Source organism: Lithobates pipiens, unplaced genomic scaffold, assembly GCF_037356315.1.
Source record: "Lithobates pipiens isolate NorthernLeopardFrog02 unplaced genomic scaffold, aLitPip1_a1.2 Scaffold_25, whole genome shotgun sequence".
NCBI lineage: Eukaryota > Metazoa > Chordata > Amphibia > Anura > Ranidae > Lithobates > Lithobates pipiens.
The window spans coordinates 3,222,110-3,240,764 of NW_027507787.1; the positions used below are offsets into that span (position 1 = coordinate 3,222,110).

Sequence of the window (18,655 nt, forward strand, 5' to 3'; positions counted from 1 at the left end):
ATTTTTCTGTCACACACATACGTCTTGTTTTTGCATCTTGGGATAATGGAATGATCACACCTGGAAGTATTTCAAAGCTATATTGCACTGGTTCTTTAAAAGTTATCTCATCTTTAGATATGATTATTACAGATCTATAAAGAACTTCCATACAAAAGTTTGTTTGCAAAATAACTAAAAGGAATTTTGACTTCTACATAAATTCTATATCTTTGAGGACAGTAAAAGGACACAGGCAACATATTCATACACCCTGGACCAGAGTAAACCAAAGAAAAGAATGGAAGGTGGCCTGTGTTTTTTACTGTACTAGAAGATATGCAAGTTACAGACAAGTTAAAATTACTTTATTTTAATCATACAGTACACAGGCAACAATACATCATGGGGCATTCCCAAGCAATGCATGCGAAGTACGGGCAACAACTAGGCAAACACAACTGTGCAAAAAAAAAAAAAATGTCAAAAGATCCAGGCTCACAGAATCTTGTGGCCAAAAGCTGCAGCCACAGAAGATTGGACTTCCAACTGGCAAAACTTTGGAGAAAGTATGAACAGACCAGGTGGCAGTCTTTCACACTGGGGCTGCAGAAGCTTACTGCCAAAATTCCCAGGAACCTTTCACTAATCTGGTGGCATGGGCCTTATCCACAGTGCAGTTGTAGATTTAGAAGGCCCTTACCAGGTGACGAGGGGAGAGCAAATAGTGAATCCGTTTGTCTGATAGAAGCAGTAGATTGGAAGTGTTCTCTAATGTCTCGGACTAAGTCCAAGGCAATTTAGAGACAATGCCTTTGGATATTTAAAAACAGGTCAAAAGGATGGCAGTACAATGTCCTCATTGAAAATGAACTGCAAAACTATTCTTCAAAGAAAAGTTGTCTTGGGCGTAAGACAAACATGTCATTGTGAAGGATGAGGAAAGGCTCTTTTGGGAAAGAGCCACTAGTTCTGCAACTGACAGATCTTCTAGCTACCAAAAAGGCTACTTTGCCAGCAAGAGTCTCCAGGTAAATATCACTGATGGGATGAAAGGGTGGTGTCTGCAAGGCACAGAAAACCAAATTAAGATCCCAGGGATGCACATGATGTTTTAAAGGAGGGGGCCTGATACGATATGGGTTTCAACAGTTATGCTGTCAAAGCCAGAGACCAAGAAACAGGATGGAATGAAGAACTTTGAGATAGCAGATCTAGCCAGGTGGAAAGAGGCTACAGGTTGTCTATTAGTCTGAGTAGGTCTGTGTACCAGGTTGTCCTGGGCTAGTTTGGTGCAATTAGCATCACAGATTTTCGCTCTATGTTGTGTAGCAGGCGAGGCAGAATTTGTGATGGAAGAAAGCATAAATTGAAATAAGACGAGGGGACTTTTGGGCATCTGGGGCTAGGGCTAAAGGCTCCCTGGTTCAGACAAAAAACAAACAGAGGTAGCTTTTGGTTAAACATGGAAGCTAGGATGTCCACATCTGGAATCCCCCATCTTTGGTATATGAGGTTGAACACATCCCCTTCCAAGTGGTGACAACTGAGATAGTCTGCCTGAGATCTGTCCAGTCCTTAGATGGGGACCTAAGAAGTCACTGGACAGTGAGTTTCTGTCCATAAGAATCTGGTTTGCTTCCTTCAAAGGCAGCCAAGGGTCCTCATTCCCCCTTGATGGTTAATATATGCCACTGTGGTGGCATTGTCTTAATGCACCTGAATTGAGTGTCCCTTCACAAGGGAGGTCCAGTATTTCATGGACAACCTGACTGATCCAAATTCCAGGATGTTGATGAGGAGACTGGTTTCTATTCCAGTTGTAGAGGAAGGAGGACTTGCCAACTGTTAGAGCTGGAACAGTAATTCACCAAGATAACCAACTTCTTTGCTGGCTGAATAGAAGCATGGTTAAAGTGGTTGTAAACCCTTACAACACACTTTGACCTACAGGTAAGCCTAGATTAAGGCTTACCTGTAGGTCCAAGAAAAAACCTATACGGTTTAGGAGATATTTGCCCAAGACAGGCACCGCCGTCTACGGCACATGTGCCGTAGACAGCGGCGCGCAGGCGCACTGAGCGCGGCATCTTCAACGACAGAGATGCCGCGTGTGGAATGTCCTAGGCTCTGGGCAGGGCCAGCAGAGGCACAAATACCTTTGTGAACACTGGGAGAAGAGGATGGGCCGAAGGGCAGTGAAACAAACTGATTTTCTGCCACTGCAAAGCCCACAAAGCGTTGATGAGGTGGGTAAATGGGAATATGCAGATAGGCATGTTAGATATCCACTGATGCAAGGTATTCCCCCTTATTGGGCTTTGGTACCATGAACAGGTTTAAGAAGAAACCTCTGAACCTGACATGTGGAGATACTGGCACAATGACTCCCTGGTATAAGAGGTGGTTCAGGGACTTTTGCAAATCCAACTGTCCTTAGGCAGTTTTTGGTTGACTTGAAAGTGGCAAAGGGGCAAAGTTCTGAACTCTATTTTGCACCCTCCTGAAACCACCAATTTAACCCACTGGTCTGGGATGTCTGTCACCCACAGGGAGGCAAACTGTAACAGATGTCTCACCACTTTAAGGCCGGGTTCACACTATAGCGATGCGGGAACGCCGCAAATCCGCGGCGTTTTCCCGCATCGCACACCTCCCGCCGGCAGTTCACACTGCCCTATGCGGACGGCTGGGAGTGTCAATGTTATGTTAATGACACCCCCAGATCCGTCGGCATATCGCAGTGCGATCTGCCGACTCGCACAGGAATCGGATCGCATGGTGTGAACCCCCATGCGATCCAATTCTGTTGCGGACCCAAAAAAGGGTCCCGTGCGAGTTTGCTGCGGGAGCGCTGCGAATTCAGCCATACTATCTGTATGGCTGAACTCGCATCGCTACGGAGATCGGATGTGATTTGCTGTGCGAATCACATCCGGATCTCCCCCCGCAGCGGTGTGAACCGGGCCTTAAGAGCGAGAGCACCCCTTCACTGTGAAGAGGGCTTTCAGGAAGGTTTGTGGCTTTTGTGGGCCAAGCCTTGTGTTGAACGGAAGGGCTGAACTTAGGCTTTAAAGCTGAGGCTGACGTTAACGCCTGAGTGGAGCACAGTTCTGCATTTTGAGGAGGTAGCAACTCCCGAGGAAGAGATTTTTGGAATCTCTTTGTGGAAATAAAACCTATCCTCAGATGACCTCTGATATATGTACTTCACCAAACAGGTATTTTCCTTGAAAGGGCATAAGTATGAGGTGCCTTTTGCAAGAAAGCTTCAGCTGTCCAAGCTTTAGACCACAGGATTCTGCAAATGACGTGAATGGATATTAGAGCCATTCTGGAAATTTTGTCTTCTGACATGTTCTAATGCAATCATTCAAAAACCAGAGTGGAAGGTGATTGCTGTAATTGCTCTGTAACAGCGCAATTTTAAAATACAGAGTTGTGTTGGTTGTTCATTATCCTGGTCTAGTTGTATGCAGTTTAATATACTGAAATTGAAGAAAGCCTTTATGAGCAACTCAAATGTTCTGTCTGCAGAATTATTGAAATAAAGAACATCTTTAAAAGGTACAGTGAAATGTTAGCACAGAGATGGCAAGATTCAACTACAGGAAAAGCCCACTTCTTTGCAAACTCTTTATCAGAGTTCAGCAAAGATTTTTTGTGGGAGTAAAAATCCTTTCAGGGATGATATATGTTCCTCCCTCTCCTCTGTCACAAAAGAAGTTGGAGGCGATGAGAATTTCTTCAATTCCAGTTCGGCAATTTCCTGGCTGGTACAGTCAAGGAAGCAACTGATCAAACTGATCTTGGTTTGATCATCTGCCTTGGAGGGCAGAGGAGAAATGGACTGAGTCGCATAGGAATTGCACAAGAACACAGACTGTACCTGCAGGTTCATTAAAGTGATAAAACACAAGGAACATGTGCATGTATTGCACTATTTCATATTGACCAATATTTGAAGCAATGCAGCTAGATTACCTTCCCTCCACCACAACAAAATACACAAAACATTACCACACTACCCATCAGCAGCCTATAGATGCACAGCAAAAAGGAGCAGAAGAAGACTGAGGTTGATGTTTCCTTTTTATCATATGAATGCAGCACACCAAATTGGCTGATTTGACCTGCTTTCACCCAGTCTGACTACTGCTATACAGATAATTACAGCTTAACAGGTTTAAATCAAGTTGAATTTGGGTATTTACACTAGTTGCATCTGAAATAATAGGATTTTTAAAACAGTTTACCTATTTACTTAGTGGGTTATAGCTACCTTCAGGTGTTGACACTGGCACACCCAATACAGGAAGTTGACCCCCCTATATAACCCCTCCTCCTTTCAGGAGTACCTCAGTTATTGTAGCCAAGCAATATAAGCAATTACACCCCATAAAATAGAGGGGAGGGAGCTCTGTCCCCTATGATGTACACCAAGAAAAGGATTTTACAGGTAAGCGGTTTTAAAAAATCCTATTTTCTTTATCGTGCATCATAGGACACAGAGCCTCAAGTATTTACTTAGTGGGACGTCCCATAGCAATGCTACTTGAGGGGGAGAGAGACACAACCTGTAGGGCACCCCCAGACCTTGAGGACTTATACTGCTGTCTACAGCACACTGCGCCTGAAGGAGATATCCTCATTCTTCTTACATCCACTTGATAAAATTTTGTGAATGTACGGACTGAAGACCAAGTTGCGGCCTTGCAGATCTGAGCAGAGGCAGCCTGGTGACGCACTGCCCAAGAAGCACTAACCACTCTGGTAGAGTGTGCCTTAACTTGAAACGGGGGAATCTTACCCTTTAAATCATAAGTTTGAATTATCACTTGCCGAATCCACTTAGCAACAGTGGATTTCGACACTGCGTGTCCTTTATTAGGACCCTCTAGCAGAAAAAATAAGACGTCAGTCTTACAAATCTGAGCAGTTTTCTTTAAATAGATTTTCACTGCTCTCACTACATCAAAATAATGTAATGACTTTTCTTCCCTGGAACATGGTTTTGGGAAAAAACAATAGCAGGACAATATCTTCATTCAGATGAAAGCCTGAAACCACTGTTGGCAAAAAGCCTGGATGAGGGCGTAACACCACTCTGTCCTCATGAATAATCAAATATGGCTCTTTACAAGAAAGAGCAGCCAATTCGGAAACCTTCCGTTCTGAGGAAATAGCAACCAAAAATACCAGCTTCTTAGTCATAAGGACTAAGGGAATATGCTGTAATGGTTCAAATGTTTTTGTAACACTGACAAAAGTAAATTCAAGTCCCAAGGGGTTAAAGGTGATTTAACTGGTGGATTAATCCGCATCACCCCTTGCATAAAACCCCAGACTAAAGAATGCATAGCAAGCGGTCTTTGAAGTAAAACCGATAAGGCTGAGACTTGCCCCTTAATAGTACTTAGGGCCAACTTAATATCTACACCCAATTGTAGAAAGGCAAGAATTCTGCCTATAATATATATCTGAGGGTGGATTCACACCAGGAAACATTAGCTTTCCAAACTCTATAATATATAGCTCTGGAAACTGGTTTCCTTGCATTGATTAAAGTTGAGATAACTGATCTGTAAAGCCCACGTTTCTTCAGAATGTGGGTTTCAATAGTCCACCCATTAAATTTAGCTTTCGTAACGTAGGATGGAATATCGGCCCCTGCGAAAGCAGGTCTGGCCTTAGTGGGAGAGGCCAAGGACCCTCCACTGCCATCTTTAAGATCTCTGCGTACCATGACCTTCTGGGCCATGCTGGTGCTAGCAGAATTACCGTCTTTCTTCCAGCTTGACCCTGCAAAGAAGTTGAGGCAGCAACTGAATCAAGGGAAAGGCATAGATCAGTGAAAACTGATCCCACAGGTTTACCAGCGCATCTGTATCGTATGCAAGTGGATCCCTTGTTCTGTTAGTTGACTAACTTCATGTTGAATCTGGACGCTGGAAGATCTATGTCCGCAGTGCCCCATCTTTGGCAAAACTTCGGGGTAAAGAGACCATTCCCCTGGGAATAATTGTTGGTGACTTAGATAGTCCGCCTGCCAATTTTCTACTCCCAGAATGAAAACTGCTGATAGGCATGGGACATTCCTTTCTGCGCAAGTTAGGATATGGTTCACCTCTCTGAGCTGAGAGACTCTTGGTGCCCACTTGGTGATTGATATATGCCACAGGCATGGCGTTGTCGGATTGGAAGTCCAGGTTTTCAGAGCCAGACACGCTGGCCGAATCTCTAGGATGTTGATGGGCAGGGCTCTTTCGAGTTTTGACCACTGTCCCTGGACAGTCTCCCGAGAGGCTGGCATCTGTCGTAACTACTTTCCAGATAATTGGTCTGAATGTTTTCGCTTTCAGCAGATTCTGGCTTTGTAACCACCACATGAGGCCCTGGGACACTCTTTGGGACAGCCGCATTGGCAAGTCCAAGGCTTGGATTGTCTTGTTCCAAGCAGAGAGGATAATGTTTTGCAACAGTCTTGAATGGAACTGGGCATAGGAAACTGCTTCGAATGAAGCTACCATCTTTCCTAACAACCTCATGCAAAGGCAAATTGTAGGATTTGCTTTTGACCTGACCATCTGTACCAGCTGTCGTATGGAGCTGATCTTTGCTGAAGGTAACAACACCCTTTTCTGGGCTGTGTCTATGATCAGACCTAAGTAATCCAGCCCTCTTACTGGTTTTAAGGAAGACTTCTCTAGGGTGTGGATCCAACCGGGACTTTCCAGGTAACTGGTTGTAACGTGTACGCTTTGTTTTAAGTGAGTCACTGACTGATCTATTAACAATAAACCATCTAAGTATGCTAATACTGTTATGCCCTATGCCCTGTGCCCTTAACATGGCTAGAGGCGGGGCCAGTATTTTTGTGAATATCCGTGGTACTGTGGCTTGCCCGAAGGCTAAGGCTGCAAACTAAAAGTACTGTTGGTTCCACTCCAAAACGCAGAAACCTTTGGTGAGCGGGAAATATTGGGACATGCAGATGTGTCCCTGATGAAAAAGGATGCCAGAAGTTCTACCCCTTGTAGGATGGAGACCACTGACCTAATCGACTCCATTCGAAAAAAAGAGGATCTTCAGAATGGGCCTAACTTCTCCATTCGGTTTTGGTACCTTAAACATGTTTGAATAGAAACCTAATCCTTGTTCTTCTGTAGGGATCTGTATGATTACCCCTTGAGTCAATAATCGGTCTAATGCTTGAAACAGGGATTGTCTTTTCCCTGGATCCTTGGGAACGTTTGGTCTCAGAAAATGAGATGGTGGAAACTCCAAAAATCTAGTTTGTATCCTAGAGTTACTGTGGAGAGAGACAATCTGTCCTGAGTTTCCCTTTGCCAGACTTCTGCGAAATGCAGAAGTCTTCTCCCCACCTTGTTGAGGGGAGAAGGCTCTTCATGAAGAGGTCTTAGTATTCTGCTTTGTAGTTTTGCGGCTACAGGTCTTCCTTTGTGCCTGGGCCTGACCCTGCGATTTTCCTCTGGAGTCGGTGGAAGCTGCCGCCACTGCCTAGAGACGGATGCGCTTGGCGCAGGAGAGAAAGTCCATTTAAATAAAGGATGTTTATACTTTCTTTTGACTGGCAAAAGAGTACTCTTTCCACTGGAAATTGTTTTGATGTATTTATCCAAATCATCGCCACAGTCACTCCCCATGAAATGGGAAACTAGACAGTAGGTTTTTGCAGGGTGCTTCAGCAGACCAACCCTTTAGCCAAAGAGTCCACGCATGTGTACTAGCACAAGGGCAAGGCGAGAAGCCTGGTGAATAGAATCCTTCATAGCATCCATGGCAAAACAAAATCGGCCAACTCACTGGCCTGTTGTGCAGGCCAGCGAGTTAAAAGACCAGTTCACAGAGGACCTTAAAGTGGTTTGGTACCTGAAAATGAAACTTCATGTTATTAAAATCAACAGATAGCATACTTACCTAAACGAACCCTGAAAAAAAAAATTATTATTTACTTACCTTTTATTTCTGATGTTTCAGCTGACTTCCGGGTTGTCCTCCCGTGGGAGTAGGCGTGGCTATCGTCCTCGCAATGGTCCCTGGGAAATTTGTAAGCTATTTCCCAAGAATCCATGGAGGACAATGAAATTGCGAAATCTCGCGAGATTTCGTTAGGACGCCGGTCACGTGACGAGGGCGTGTACGAATTTGCCATTTTTAAAGTGGGCAGGCAGCTGTATCTGCCATTACCACTATTGCACACTGAGCATGTGCAAGATGGAGCGGAGCATGCTGGGAGCCAGACGTCATCATATACCAGGAAGTAAATGCCTGTGGGCTTCAGACGCCCACAGTTAAAATGGAAAACGCCAGAGCAGGTTTTTATAAGTCATCCTGAGGAAAAGATTCGTCACGCCGGGGGTCAAATAAACGCCGGACGTGGATGCCAATCGAAGGTAGCACTCGCCCACCTGTGACACAGGTAAGAAAAAAAAAAAAAAAAGAGCGGAATCCCGCTTTAAGGACTGACAGATGCCTATAGCTGCAATTGCAGGCTGAGCAACAGTACCTGCTAAAGAAAAAGAGGATTTTAACAGGAATTCCAACTTTTTATCTGTTGGATCCTTTAGCATTTGTGCATTGTCCACTGGACAAGTCAAACTTTTCACACTGGAAATCGCAGCATATACTGCTGGAAATTTCCATTTTTTGGTGAATTTTTCCTCCATAGGGTAGAGAACTGAGAATCTCTTTGGTGAAAATGCTTATCTGGATGATCCCATTTGGTATAAATAAGCTTCTCTAGTAATGTGTGGACTGGAAACGCATGCACTGGTTGTGAAGGTTTTAAGGAACCCAAAGAAGAAACCAGACTTTCAGCTAACTCCGTTAGTGGTAGCATGAAAGTGGAGCGAACCATGACCGTAACAATTTGTACCTCAGATTGTGAAGCTGAAACTTCAACTGTTTCCTCCGAAGAGTAGTAATCAGTTTGTTTTTGAGGGTAATACCTCATAGTGTCCCCACTTTTCCCCTGGTAAAGGTTTTGGAGTGGGAGAGAGGGATCTAGCATGCTTTTTGTCCCCTTTAATGGAGGATGCGATTAAAGCTGCTAATCTTGCTTCTAAGCCCTACAGGGCAGAGGAAGATGCATCTTTAGTCACGTATACAGGGGTTGAAGTGTGAGAAGCAGTTGCACCACCAATTGCTTCCAATGACTCACCCTGGTTTGCCATGTCAGGCATCTCCAGAGAGCATGACAATGTGGAGGCATGACTAGAGTTCCCAGTGCCTGGGGGTGGTTTTGGTGCCTTAGTACTAAGCTTTGAAGCAATAATGCAAAGCACAAAAAACAGAGGCACTCTAAGAACTGTTCTGTTTACTTGAACAAATAGTAGAAAAAAAACAGTGGCAGCATAGAATGATCCAATGCTAAACAATACGTCTTTTCCTGTACTGCAAATGCCTGTGTAAACCCCTCACGTGCACCAGCACTTCTGTGTCCTGTGGCAGCCTTGCTTGAGCTGCCCTGATGGACACCGTTTGCCACAGTATCAGCTTTAAGCTTTTTCAGGTGTGAGCCTGATTGTTTATGCGCCGTGTGTTGTAAGGACACTGAGTCCGCACTCGTGCCAACACCTTTAGACACTGGCGAAAAAACTGAGGTACTCCTGAAAGGAGGAGGGGTTATATAGGGGAGTCAACTTCCTGTACTGAGCGTGCCAGTGTCAACACCTGAAGGTAGCTATAACCAACTAAGTAAATACTTGAGGCTCTGTGTCCTATGATGTACGATAAAGAAACATATATTGATTTTTTTTTTTTTTTAAATACACATCTGCATTTGTTTTTGTGGTTTTTTTTGTTTGTTTTTTTAACATTTACCAGTTGTTTAGTTTCAACATAAACCAAATAACATTTCATGACAAGACAAGGCATTTTAAAAGTAATCTATAATCAGCTGTACTTACCCAGGCGAGCACTGGAGGGGAGAGAATTGGAACCATGAGATACTCTGGGGCGGGATGTGTCACAGTACTCACTGGGGTGTTTGTGGCTCAGGTCTAAGCTTAAGCGACCATGGTGCTGTGCACTGCGAGTCATGAGAATATGGTTAAAAATTAATCCTATAGGTTATCATATGCATATACTCAAAGTTTTTCTTTCAAATAGGACATTGAATTCATGTTAATAGGTGTTTTGTTAATCAGAAAACTGCTAATAAATTGCTCTGTTATTCAGCTTACCATTTTAATAAAAGGAAGTCTGTAATGGCAGCCTGCGCACCTCCTTTCAGGAGAGGCAAATTATACAAATAGCTACACATAGTATTACAAACTGAAATTTGCAAATAAATGAAGAGACACAATGGTACCTTAAATTACAGCTAGAATTAGTTTCAGTCCCTAGTTGAACCCTTGGAGACCCATGAATCTCCTCAGCCAACAGTCATTTCCTGGCTGTAAGGAACAAACGAGAACTAAACATGCAACAGGGCTTCTCTCTAAAAAACCTATTTCCAATCCTCAGAATTGTAACATAGGCAACATGTCTAAACTTACACAAATAACCAACTCAGAGTTATTACTTGCATGGGCTCATGCCTGTGTGCTCTGCTGTCTACACCGCCACAGTGGCATCTTGTGGCGGCTTAAGCTTCTACTATACGGACATTGTATGTTATCTCATACATAGCATATGTATCAATTCTAGAATGCTATTCCTGATTATTTTTAAATTTTATTGAATTCAAATAAAACGATCTTCTATTTTGCTACACTTCGATCGTTTTTTATTTAATATATTTTTAACATATTCCTCTGGCTGGGGTCTTTTCCATATTGGAGCCACATTTTGCATATCTTCATCTGGATTGACACTATGGGATATATATGAACTAGGGATGAGCTCAGGCGTGTTTTCATGGAACATGTGCAGAGCCCGCCAGGAAGTCGGCGCAGTGCTGCGCTAATCACAGGCAATGAGACATTGCCCGATCTCTGCAGCCACACATGGGGGCAATGTCTCACTGCCTGTGATTAGCGCAGTGCCCTGCCGACTTCCTGGCGGGCTCAGCACGTGTTCCATGTGAACACGCCTGAGCTCATCCCTAATATGAAAGCATATGCCTGAAGGTCATTGCTGAGGATTGAGGCTTCTGGAGGACCATAATTGGAGGCTGCCCTGTCCATGTTTTGGGAGCATAGCAGTTTGATCCTTACATATCACATGTGTGATTTTGCCTGTTTGATCATTTGAGTATTCAGTGGTCCATCCCAGCTGGTAAGAATATATTAATACTGGTGGAAGGATCTGTCACACTCAAGAGAAGATTTTCCTCACTACATGGTGTTTCTTTCTATATGTTTCATGCTGCAATCCAATACTATGTGATCATCACTGGACTTTATTGGCGCTGCACCATTTTTGAATTTTATTGTTCCATTGAGGTGTTTGTGACTTGCTCCTTTGGGTGTTCAGCTTGCAATTTTCTATTTTATTTGTATATGTGTGCGCTGATTGGTTTTCCATTTAATATCTGGTGGTATTCTGTCAAACTAAAATTCTCGTATTGTTAGTAACCTCTTCACTTTCGACATAGCATGCCACAAAAATCAGATGTTCGGTCATCCGAAAATCAAAGTGCCTGTACGAGGCTTTACTCCCTTTAAAGGGAGCCTTCTTTGTCCTCCAAAGCACAATAAAAAGAATGAAATATAAAACTAGGCAGAGAGAGAACCGTTTAAAAATGTAGAGGTATAGAAAATGAGAAAACATGTGCACAGAGAACAGCCAGAGTAAAACTAGCAATATATACTCTAACCCCAATTGTATATGCAGATGTTTGGTTATCATGTGTTCAGCCAGATGCTTAGTTTAAGTTTGTCATACACAAAAACATACAACCACCGACAGAATTTCTCTTCACACACCAGCAATATCAACACAGCGCAAGTTTACTGCCTAGAAGCGATGATATAATACCTCTGATGTAGGTGCTGTGAGCAGACTTGGCCTGTGGAGGAAGGACAGTTATTAGATGGTACACGATGGCTCCAGGCTGTGTAGATTGGGTTTCTACAAACTGCTGTAACTGCGGGACATGGAGCCAGACTCCGAGGGACAGTACCTGAAAGGAATTACAAATCTTAAGTCTTGGGCAATGAACACAGATTTAACAATTTACAGTTCTGTTACAATAATCAATCTATTTTATAAAGTCAATCAAAATGTGCAAACTGTTCAAGCCCTTACTCACCTGACATACCAGATCCATACAAGGAAGTTGTAAAAATTTCACTATGGCGGGGGGAAGTTATGGGAGAGAATCGCACCCACTCATGAGCTATATCAGGAGACATACGATCCTCTGAATTGGGGGAGAACTTCTGGGTCTGACAAAAGGGAAAATAAAAATGCAAACAAATAAAATGCTAGGCAGCCATCGTTAGTGAATTCATACACATGACCATGGTTGTATAAATGGTGGTTGTGCTAGTAGCCCTAACTGGATAAATTGATTAAACAGAGAAGAATTATTCCTGCGCCAGCTCACAATGACTAAGCCAAAAGTACTGCTACACACACCGAGGACAATATCTAAACCCAATACCGTAAAAAAGTATAAATGAGTAGTGGTGCGCTGTACTATAAATCTAACTAGACAGATATTATGTATGGAATTATGGATATTTTTAGGATTCCATAGTTAGTTTTACTGTATAGTACAGCGCACCACTACTCATTTATACTAACTGGATAAATGTTACAGTATGAACATAAAATCTTTGTACAATCAATTTTGGATTTACCAAAACTATGTATTTTGAGGGGCTTCTTAAACTGTGCAATCAGGCAGGTCCTTGCACTAAATAGTTTAGATTTAGATTTTACTTTTAATTTTTGTTACACAAATTTCCAAGATAGCCATAGTTACAAGATTTTCTACTTTTCTGAAGCAGACTGCATTTTCATGAATTGTCATTTATTTCTGTAAATAAAGAGTAAGCAAAACAACATGTGGAACCCACCCAGAAGGGTTTTACGTTTATGCTGATGAAGAGACGTGACCTGTCTTTGACCATCTTGATTTTGGTTTGTGCTTACATTTCATGAATGTCCACCACAAAACCCCTTCTGGCTTTTTGATTTATAGACAGCAAACTTGTGATTCAAGCAGCGTGGTAAAAACATGAGTTGAGGCACTATAGTTCTATTAAATCACATTGTTGAGATATATATATTCAGGCTGTTGTCCAACTCATTTAATTTAATTTCTGACAAAGTGGTTAAGGGTTTGAGCCTGTCAGGTTTTTATTGAGTTTGGTGACTTTATTGGTTACATTTCCAGTCACTTCTCATCAGAACAGAATGTGATTAAATATCTCTCTAACAGGGACACAAACAAAAACAAATTTTTTGTAGAAATGTTTGCGAGAAAAGTATGTTTAACGTCAATCTCTGCACCTCCCTGTTCCAGTGATGCTCAAAAACCTCAGAATGTAATTGATTTAGTAAAATTGGAGAGTAGAAAATCTGGTGCAGCTCTGCATGGTAGCCAATCGGCTTCTAACTTCAACATTTTCAATTAAGTTTTGACAGAAATACTTGGAAGCCAATTGGTTTCTATACAGAGCTGCCCCTGATTTTGCACTTTCTAGTTTAAGTAAATCAACGCCTATTTCTTTTGTGTACATCATAGGGACAGGAAGTGAGGAAAAAGCTCTACAATGGAGTTACAGCAGAAGAAAAAAAAAACTCTTCGTTATTCAAAACTAAAAAAAAAAAACTAAAAAAAAAATTATTATCTAGAGTTGGGCTTAACACAGAACTGCTTTTTTGTCATGTTTTCATATAACTCAACAGTCCCTATAAATAGCGTACTAGCTGGGAAATTGTGGCACTGCAGGCCATTTCTGTTTCATCAATGTAGTCATATAAAAGCGTGGTAAAGAATAGTCCTCATGAGCACATTAAAAAAAAAACACAAACAGGTAAACTTAAACACTGATTGTGCAAAACAGAGAAGTTTGCGACTAAAAATAAATAGATTAGAACATAATAATCACCTGCAGTGCATGATGAGGAATGGATACAGGAGCTAGGCGCTTTAGAGCTGGAGCAGACAGTGGTCTTGGCCTTTTTACTTCAGGTTCCTCTGCTCTTTGTAAACAGCTTTCCACTTCCCCACCACCTCTGCATCCTGGCAAGGCACAATTTGTCCCATCATCTCTGCAGCATTTCCCAACACCCCTGCTATGCTGTATCTTGTGGGAGCTTTCCTGGCCAGAAGGGACAGAAGCAGGAGATGGGCTAGTAGGAGGCGAGCCAGCAGTTACTGTGGAATCAGAAGCAGAGCTGGACTGATGTCTATGTTTAAATTTAATAGAGTCACTTCGTTTTGGAGGAGTTGGGGGTGTTGGTGGCCTGTCCACCTTTGAAGGCTGGGGAGAGTGTGCAATGATTGGCCCTGAAGACAAATAGGTAAGTTTTGGAGGAGTTTGAGGCCTCTTGAAGGTATCTGGATCAAATATGGATTTTCTCTGCCTGGGTCTCTTGAAGACTGTGAACTCACTCTGGGAGTGTCCTGGGCTAACTATAACTTTAGGCCACGTACCACTGCTCCTCTTGCCTGTAGGTGCGTCAACCATAACATCTGCAATAGCCTCTGGGTATCCAAGCGGTCGCCCTTCCTCTTCTAACAACTCATACCCACGACCAATAAAGACCTCTCCCCCAAGTGATCCCAAACTATGTTCTGAGTGGCTGTGACAGCTCAGCTGAAGGGCTCTGTCTGACCCACTGCAATCTCCCATCTCCTTTTTATGATCAATCATATCCGGGTGGAAGATGTCAGTTTGTGTTGAGCTGTTGTTCTTAATGTTCCTCTTGTTATGAGCGTGAATATTTGATGGTAGAACACGACATGACTCCTTAAGGTTTTCAAAGAGGTTTTGTCCACTCCATGATGTATTTGGTGGAAATATCTGAAATTGTAAAAAAATAATCAAGGTTATGATTTCATAGTAAACAAGAAGCAATACACGTCTTCAGGTGACTTTAGGGTCACTACATAAACCAACTTTTTGATTATAAAAAAAAAGTCATCAATTTCAGTGACTTGCAATGTACATGTTATGCTATAATTATTTATTGGTACAGAACAAGGTTTGTACTCACTGTAATATTCCTTTCTTATCGTGATCACACCAATACATCTGGTGACGAATGCTCTGCTTATGAGGGTGGGCACTAAGAAAAGCAAAACATTGTCCCACATCTATGATCTCAATCTTTCACTAGGCACTGGCTTCCTAGTCTTGCTTAGCATCTTTACGTGATAGACACATTGGATACATAAGTCTACCCGGTTTTACTTTTTTGGTTTTGTATTTTTTTCCTTTAGTAATTTACCAGGACCCAGGGAAAGAATACATTAGTGCCCCCTACGGCACTCCAAGATATGGAATTTACAGTTAAGTCAAAATTGCTCTAATCTTAAATCGTTCAGTACAGGACACAAGCCACTTATTAAAGCGGAGTTCTGACAAAATTTAAAAAATTTTTTTTTCAAGTCAGCAGCTACAAATACTGCAGCTGCTGACTTTTAAAATATGGACACTTAGCTGACCAGGGTGCCTGTGATGTTCTCACCCGAAGTCGATCTGATCTCGGGTGGAGGCGCCGCCATCTTCGGTAAGGGAATCAGCCTGGTTCCTTATTGCACATGCACGAGTTGCACTGTGCGTCCTCACTGGTCCCTGCTGTCTTCTGGGACCTGAGTGTCTCCCAGAAGACAGCGGGGGGAGGAGGGGACGGACACGGCATAGATCACTGCGGAGCCTGCAGCAATCTATGCCCAAAGTGGGAGAAAATACCTGTACTAGACAGGTATCTGCTCCCCCTCTCCCCTGAAAGGTGCCAAATGTGACACGGCGGGGAGGATCTGATCAGCGGAAGTTTCATTTTTGAGTGGAACTCCGCTTTAATACACCATGGGACATCCTAAAGCAATGCATTTTAGGGTGGGCAACAGCTAAATAAAAGAACTCTGCCAACAAACCCAACAAAACATGGATAAAAATTACCCAAATTCAGAGTACCACTTGCAAAAATCTTGCAGTCGAAAGCTGCATCAGCAGAAGATAAGCATTCACCTTCTAGGTTGAAAATGTATGAATAGGAGGCGGCCTAACAGAGTTTGGCACCAGAGGCTTGATGCCCAGGATGCTCCAACAATGTGGTTGAAGGTGTGTGTAACAGCGCAAGAGGAGGGGTATGTTTTTGAGAGTATGCTCTATTGATCAAACACCTTATTCACCTAGCAATGGTGTTTAAAGTGGTTTGAACTCTCCGAGTAGAAAGAACAAACAAGAACTCTGTCTAAAAAAAAAAAAAGTAGCTTTCAGGCATGCTCTAATATAGCTGACAAAGTCCAGATCATGTAGCAAGACATTCAGATGGTTAGGAATAGGGCACAAGAATGGCAGACCAAGGTTGTCATTAAGATGGAACGCTGAAATCACCTTTGGCAGGAAAGATGGCCTTGGACATACGGGGACCTAGTGGTTAAATTATAAGCAAGGGTTCTTTGCAGGAAAGAACCTCCAGTTCTGAGATAAGCCTAGCTGACATTATGGTTACCAGAAAAAGCTACCCTATTGATAACAGATTTCAAGAGAATATCCCTGATGGGTTAAAAGGTTGTTTTTGGCCAGGCAGGAAGAGCATAAGGTGCAGCAAGGAGCCTGATACAAGAAAAAGCTTACATAAAAGGTTTTCTGTAAAAAAAAAAAAAAAAAAAAGGGTGAAGAGTGAATTAGAGTGATGAGAGCTACAGTGCCTTGCAAAAGTATTCACCCCCCTTGGCGTATTACCTGTTTTGTTACATTACAGCCTTTAGTTCAATTTTTTTTAATCTGAAGGATATGCGATGGATCAGAACACAATATTCAAAGTCAGTGAAGGAAAAATTAGAAAATATATACATAAAACAATTTTTCAGAAATAAAAAAAAAATGATAATTTGTATGTACGTATGTATTCACCCACTTTATTACGAAGCCCATAAAAAGCACTGGTGCAACCAATTACCTTCATAAGTCACATAATTAGTGAAATATCCACCTGTGTTCAAGCTAAGTGTCACATCATCTGTCAATACATATACAAACCTTTTTGAAAGGCCCCAGATGCTGCAACACCTAAGCAAGAGGCACCACTAAGCAAACACTGGCATGAAGACCAAGGAACTCTCCAAACGAGTAAGGGGCAATGTTGTTGAGAAGTACATGTCAGGGTTAGGTTATAAAAAAAACATTCAAATCTTTGATGATGCCTAGGAGCACCATCAAATCTTTCATAACCAAATGGAAAGAGCATGGCACAACAGCAAACCCACCAAGAAACCGCCTTACACCAAAACTCACGGACAGGGCAAGGAGGGAATTAATCAGAGAGGCAGAATGGAGACCTAAGGTAACCCCGGAGGAGCTGCAGTGTTCTACAGCAGAGACTGGAGTATCTGTACATAGGACGACCATAAGCCGTATGCTCCATAGAGTTGGGCTTTATGGCAAAGTGGCCAGAAGAAAGCCATGGCACGTTTTCAGTTTGCGAAAAGGAATGTGGAAGACTCCCAAAATGTATGGAGGAAGGTGCTCTGGTCTGATGAGACTAAAATTGAACTTTTTGGCCAAAGAAAATGCTATGTCTGGCATAAACCCAACATCACATCACTCAAAGAACACCATGTATTTCAGCAGTCGAGACTGGGAAACTGGTCAGAGTTGAGGGAAAGATGGCTGGTGCTAAATACAAGGATATTCTTGAGCAAAACCTGCTCCACTCTTGTGCGATTTGAGGCTAGGATGAAGGTCCACCTTCCAGCAGGACAATAACCCCAAACACAATGCTAAAGCAACACTTGAGTGGTTTAAAGGGAAACATGTAAATGTGTTGGATTGGCCTGATCAAAGCACAGAGCCCTATATCCAATAGAAAATCTGTGGTCAGACAAAAATTGCTGTTCACAAGCGCAAACCATCCAACTTGAAGGAGCTGAAGCAGTTTTGCAAGGAGGAATGGGCAAAAATCCCAGTGGTAAGATGTGGCAAGCTCATAGAGACTTATCCAAAGCGACTTGGACCTGTGATAGCCACAAAAGGTGGCTCCACAAAGTATTGACCTTAGGGGGGTGAAGTTATTTTTCTGTTATTTTGTCCTATTTATTGTTTGCGTCACAATAAAAATAAACATTCAAAGTTGGGGGCATGTTCTGTAAATTAAATGATGCAAATCTTCAAACAATCCATGTTAATTCCAGGTTGTGAGGCAACAAAACACGAAAAATGCCAAGGAGGTGAATACTTTTGCAAAGCACTGTAGATTATGTTTATAGAAGGGAACGGTGTGGGATACAGTATAAAAACTCTGGGATTTAATAGACTGCTCTTACTGCAGGCAAAATAAGGTTTCAAGGTACGCTGATAATATTCCTGGGTGTGGCCTTTCTTGCACTTAGCAAGATAGCATTGACAGACAAAGAGAACCCTGTATTCTTTAAGGCCTGGATTTTAACAATCATGCCATTAAAGCTAGAGACTGTGAAGCAGAGTGAAAAAGAAGGCCTTGAGAGAAAAGGCCAAGGGCATAAGCCGTGTGGCTTGGAGAATAGAATCTTTCATAGCGTCTACTGTAAAACATAACGCCTCTG

General features: G+C 42.5%; 1 protein-coding gene across 4 annotated transcripts in view; it reads right to left on the reverse strand.

Moving 5' to 3' along the window:
* The window catches only part of DLG5 (discs large MAGUK scaffold protein 5), a 208,791-nt gene that overhangs the window by 62,951 nt on the left and 127,185 nt on the right, over nt 1–18,655 (reverse strand). For all 4 annotated transcript variants that reach the window (XM_077453970.1, XM_077453969.1, XM_077453967.1 and 1 more), the window contains 4 exons: nt 14,010–14,927; nt 12,200–12,335; nt 11,926–12,070; nt 9,912–10,033 (listed from right to left, as the gene is read on the reverse strand). In XM_077453970.1, the coding sequence (XP_077310096.1) occupies nt 9,912–10,033; nt 11,926–12,070; nt 12,200–12,335; nt 14,010–14,927 (1,321 nt within the window). The remainder of the gene's footprint in view (nt 1–9,911; nt 10,034–11,925; nt 12,071–12,199; nt 12,336–14,009; nt 14,928–18,655) is intronic.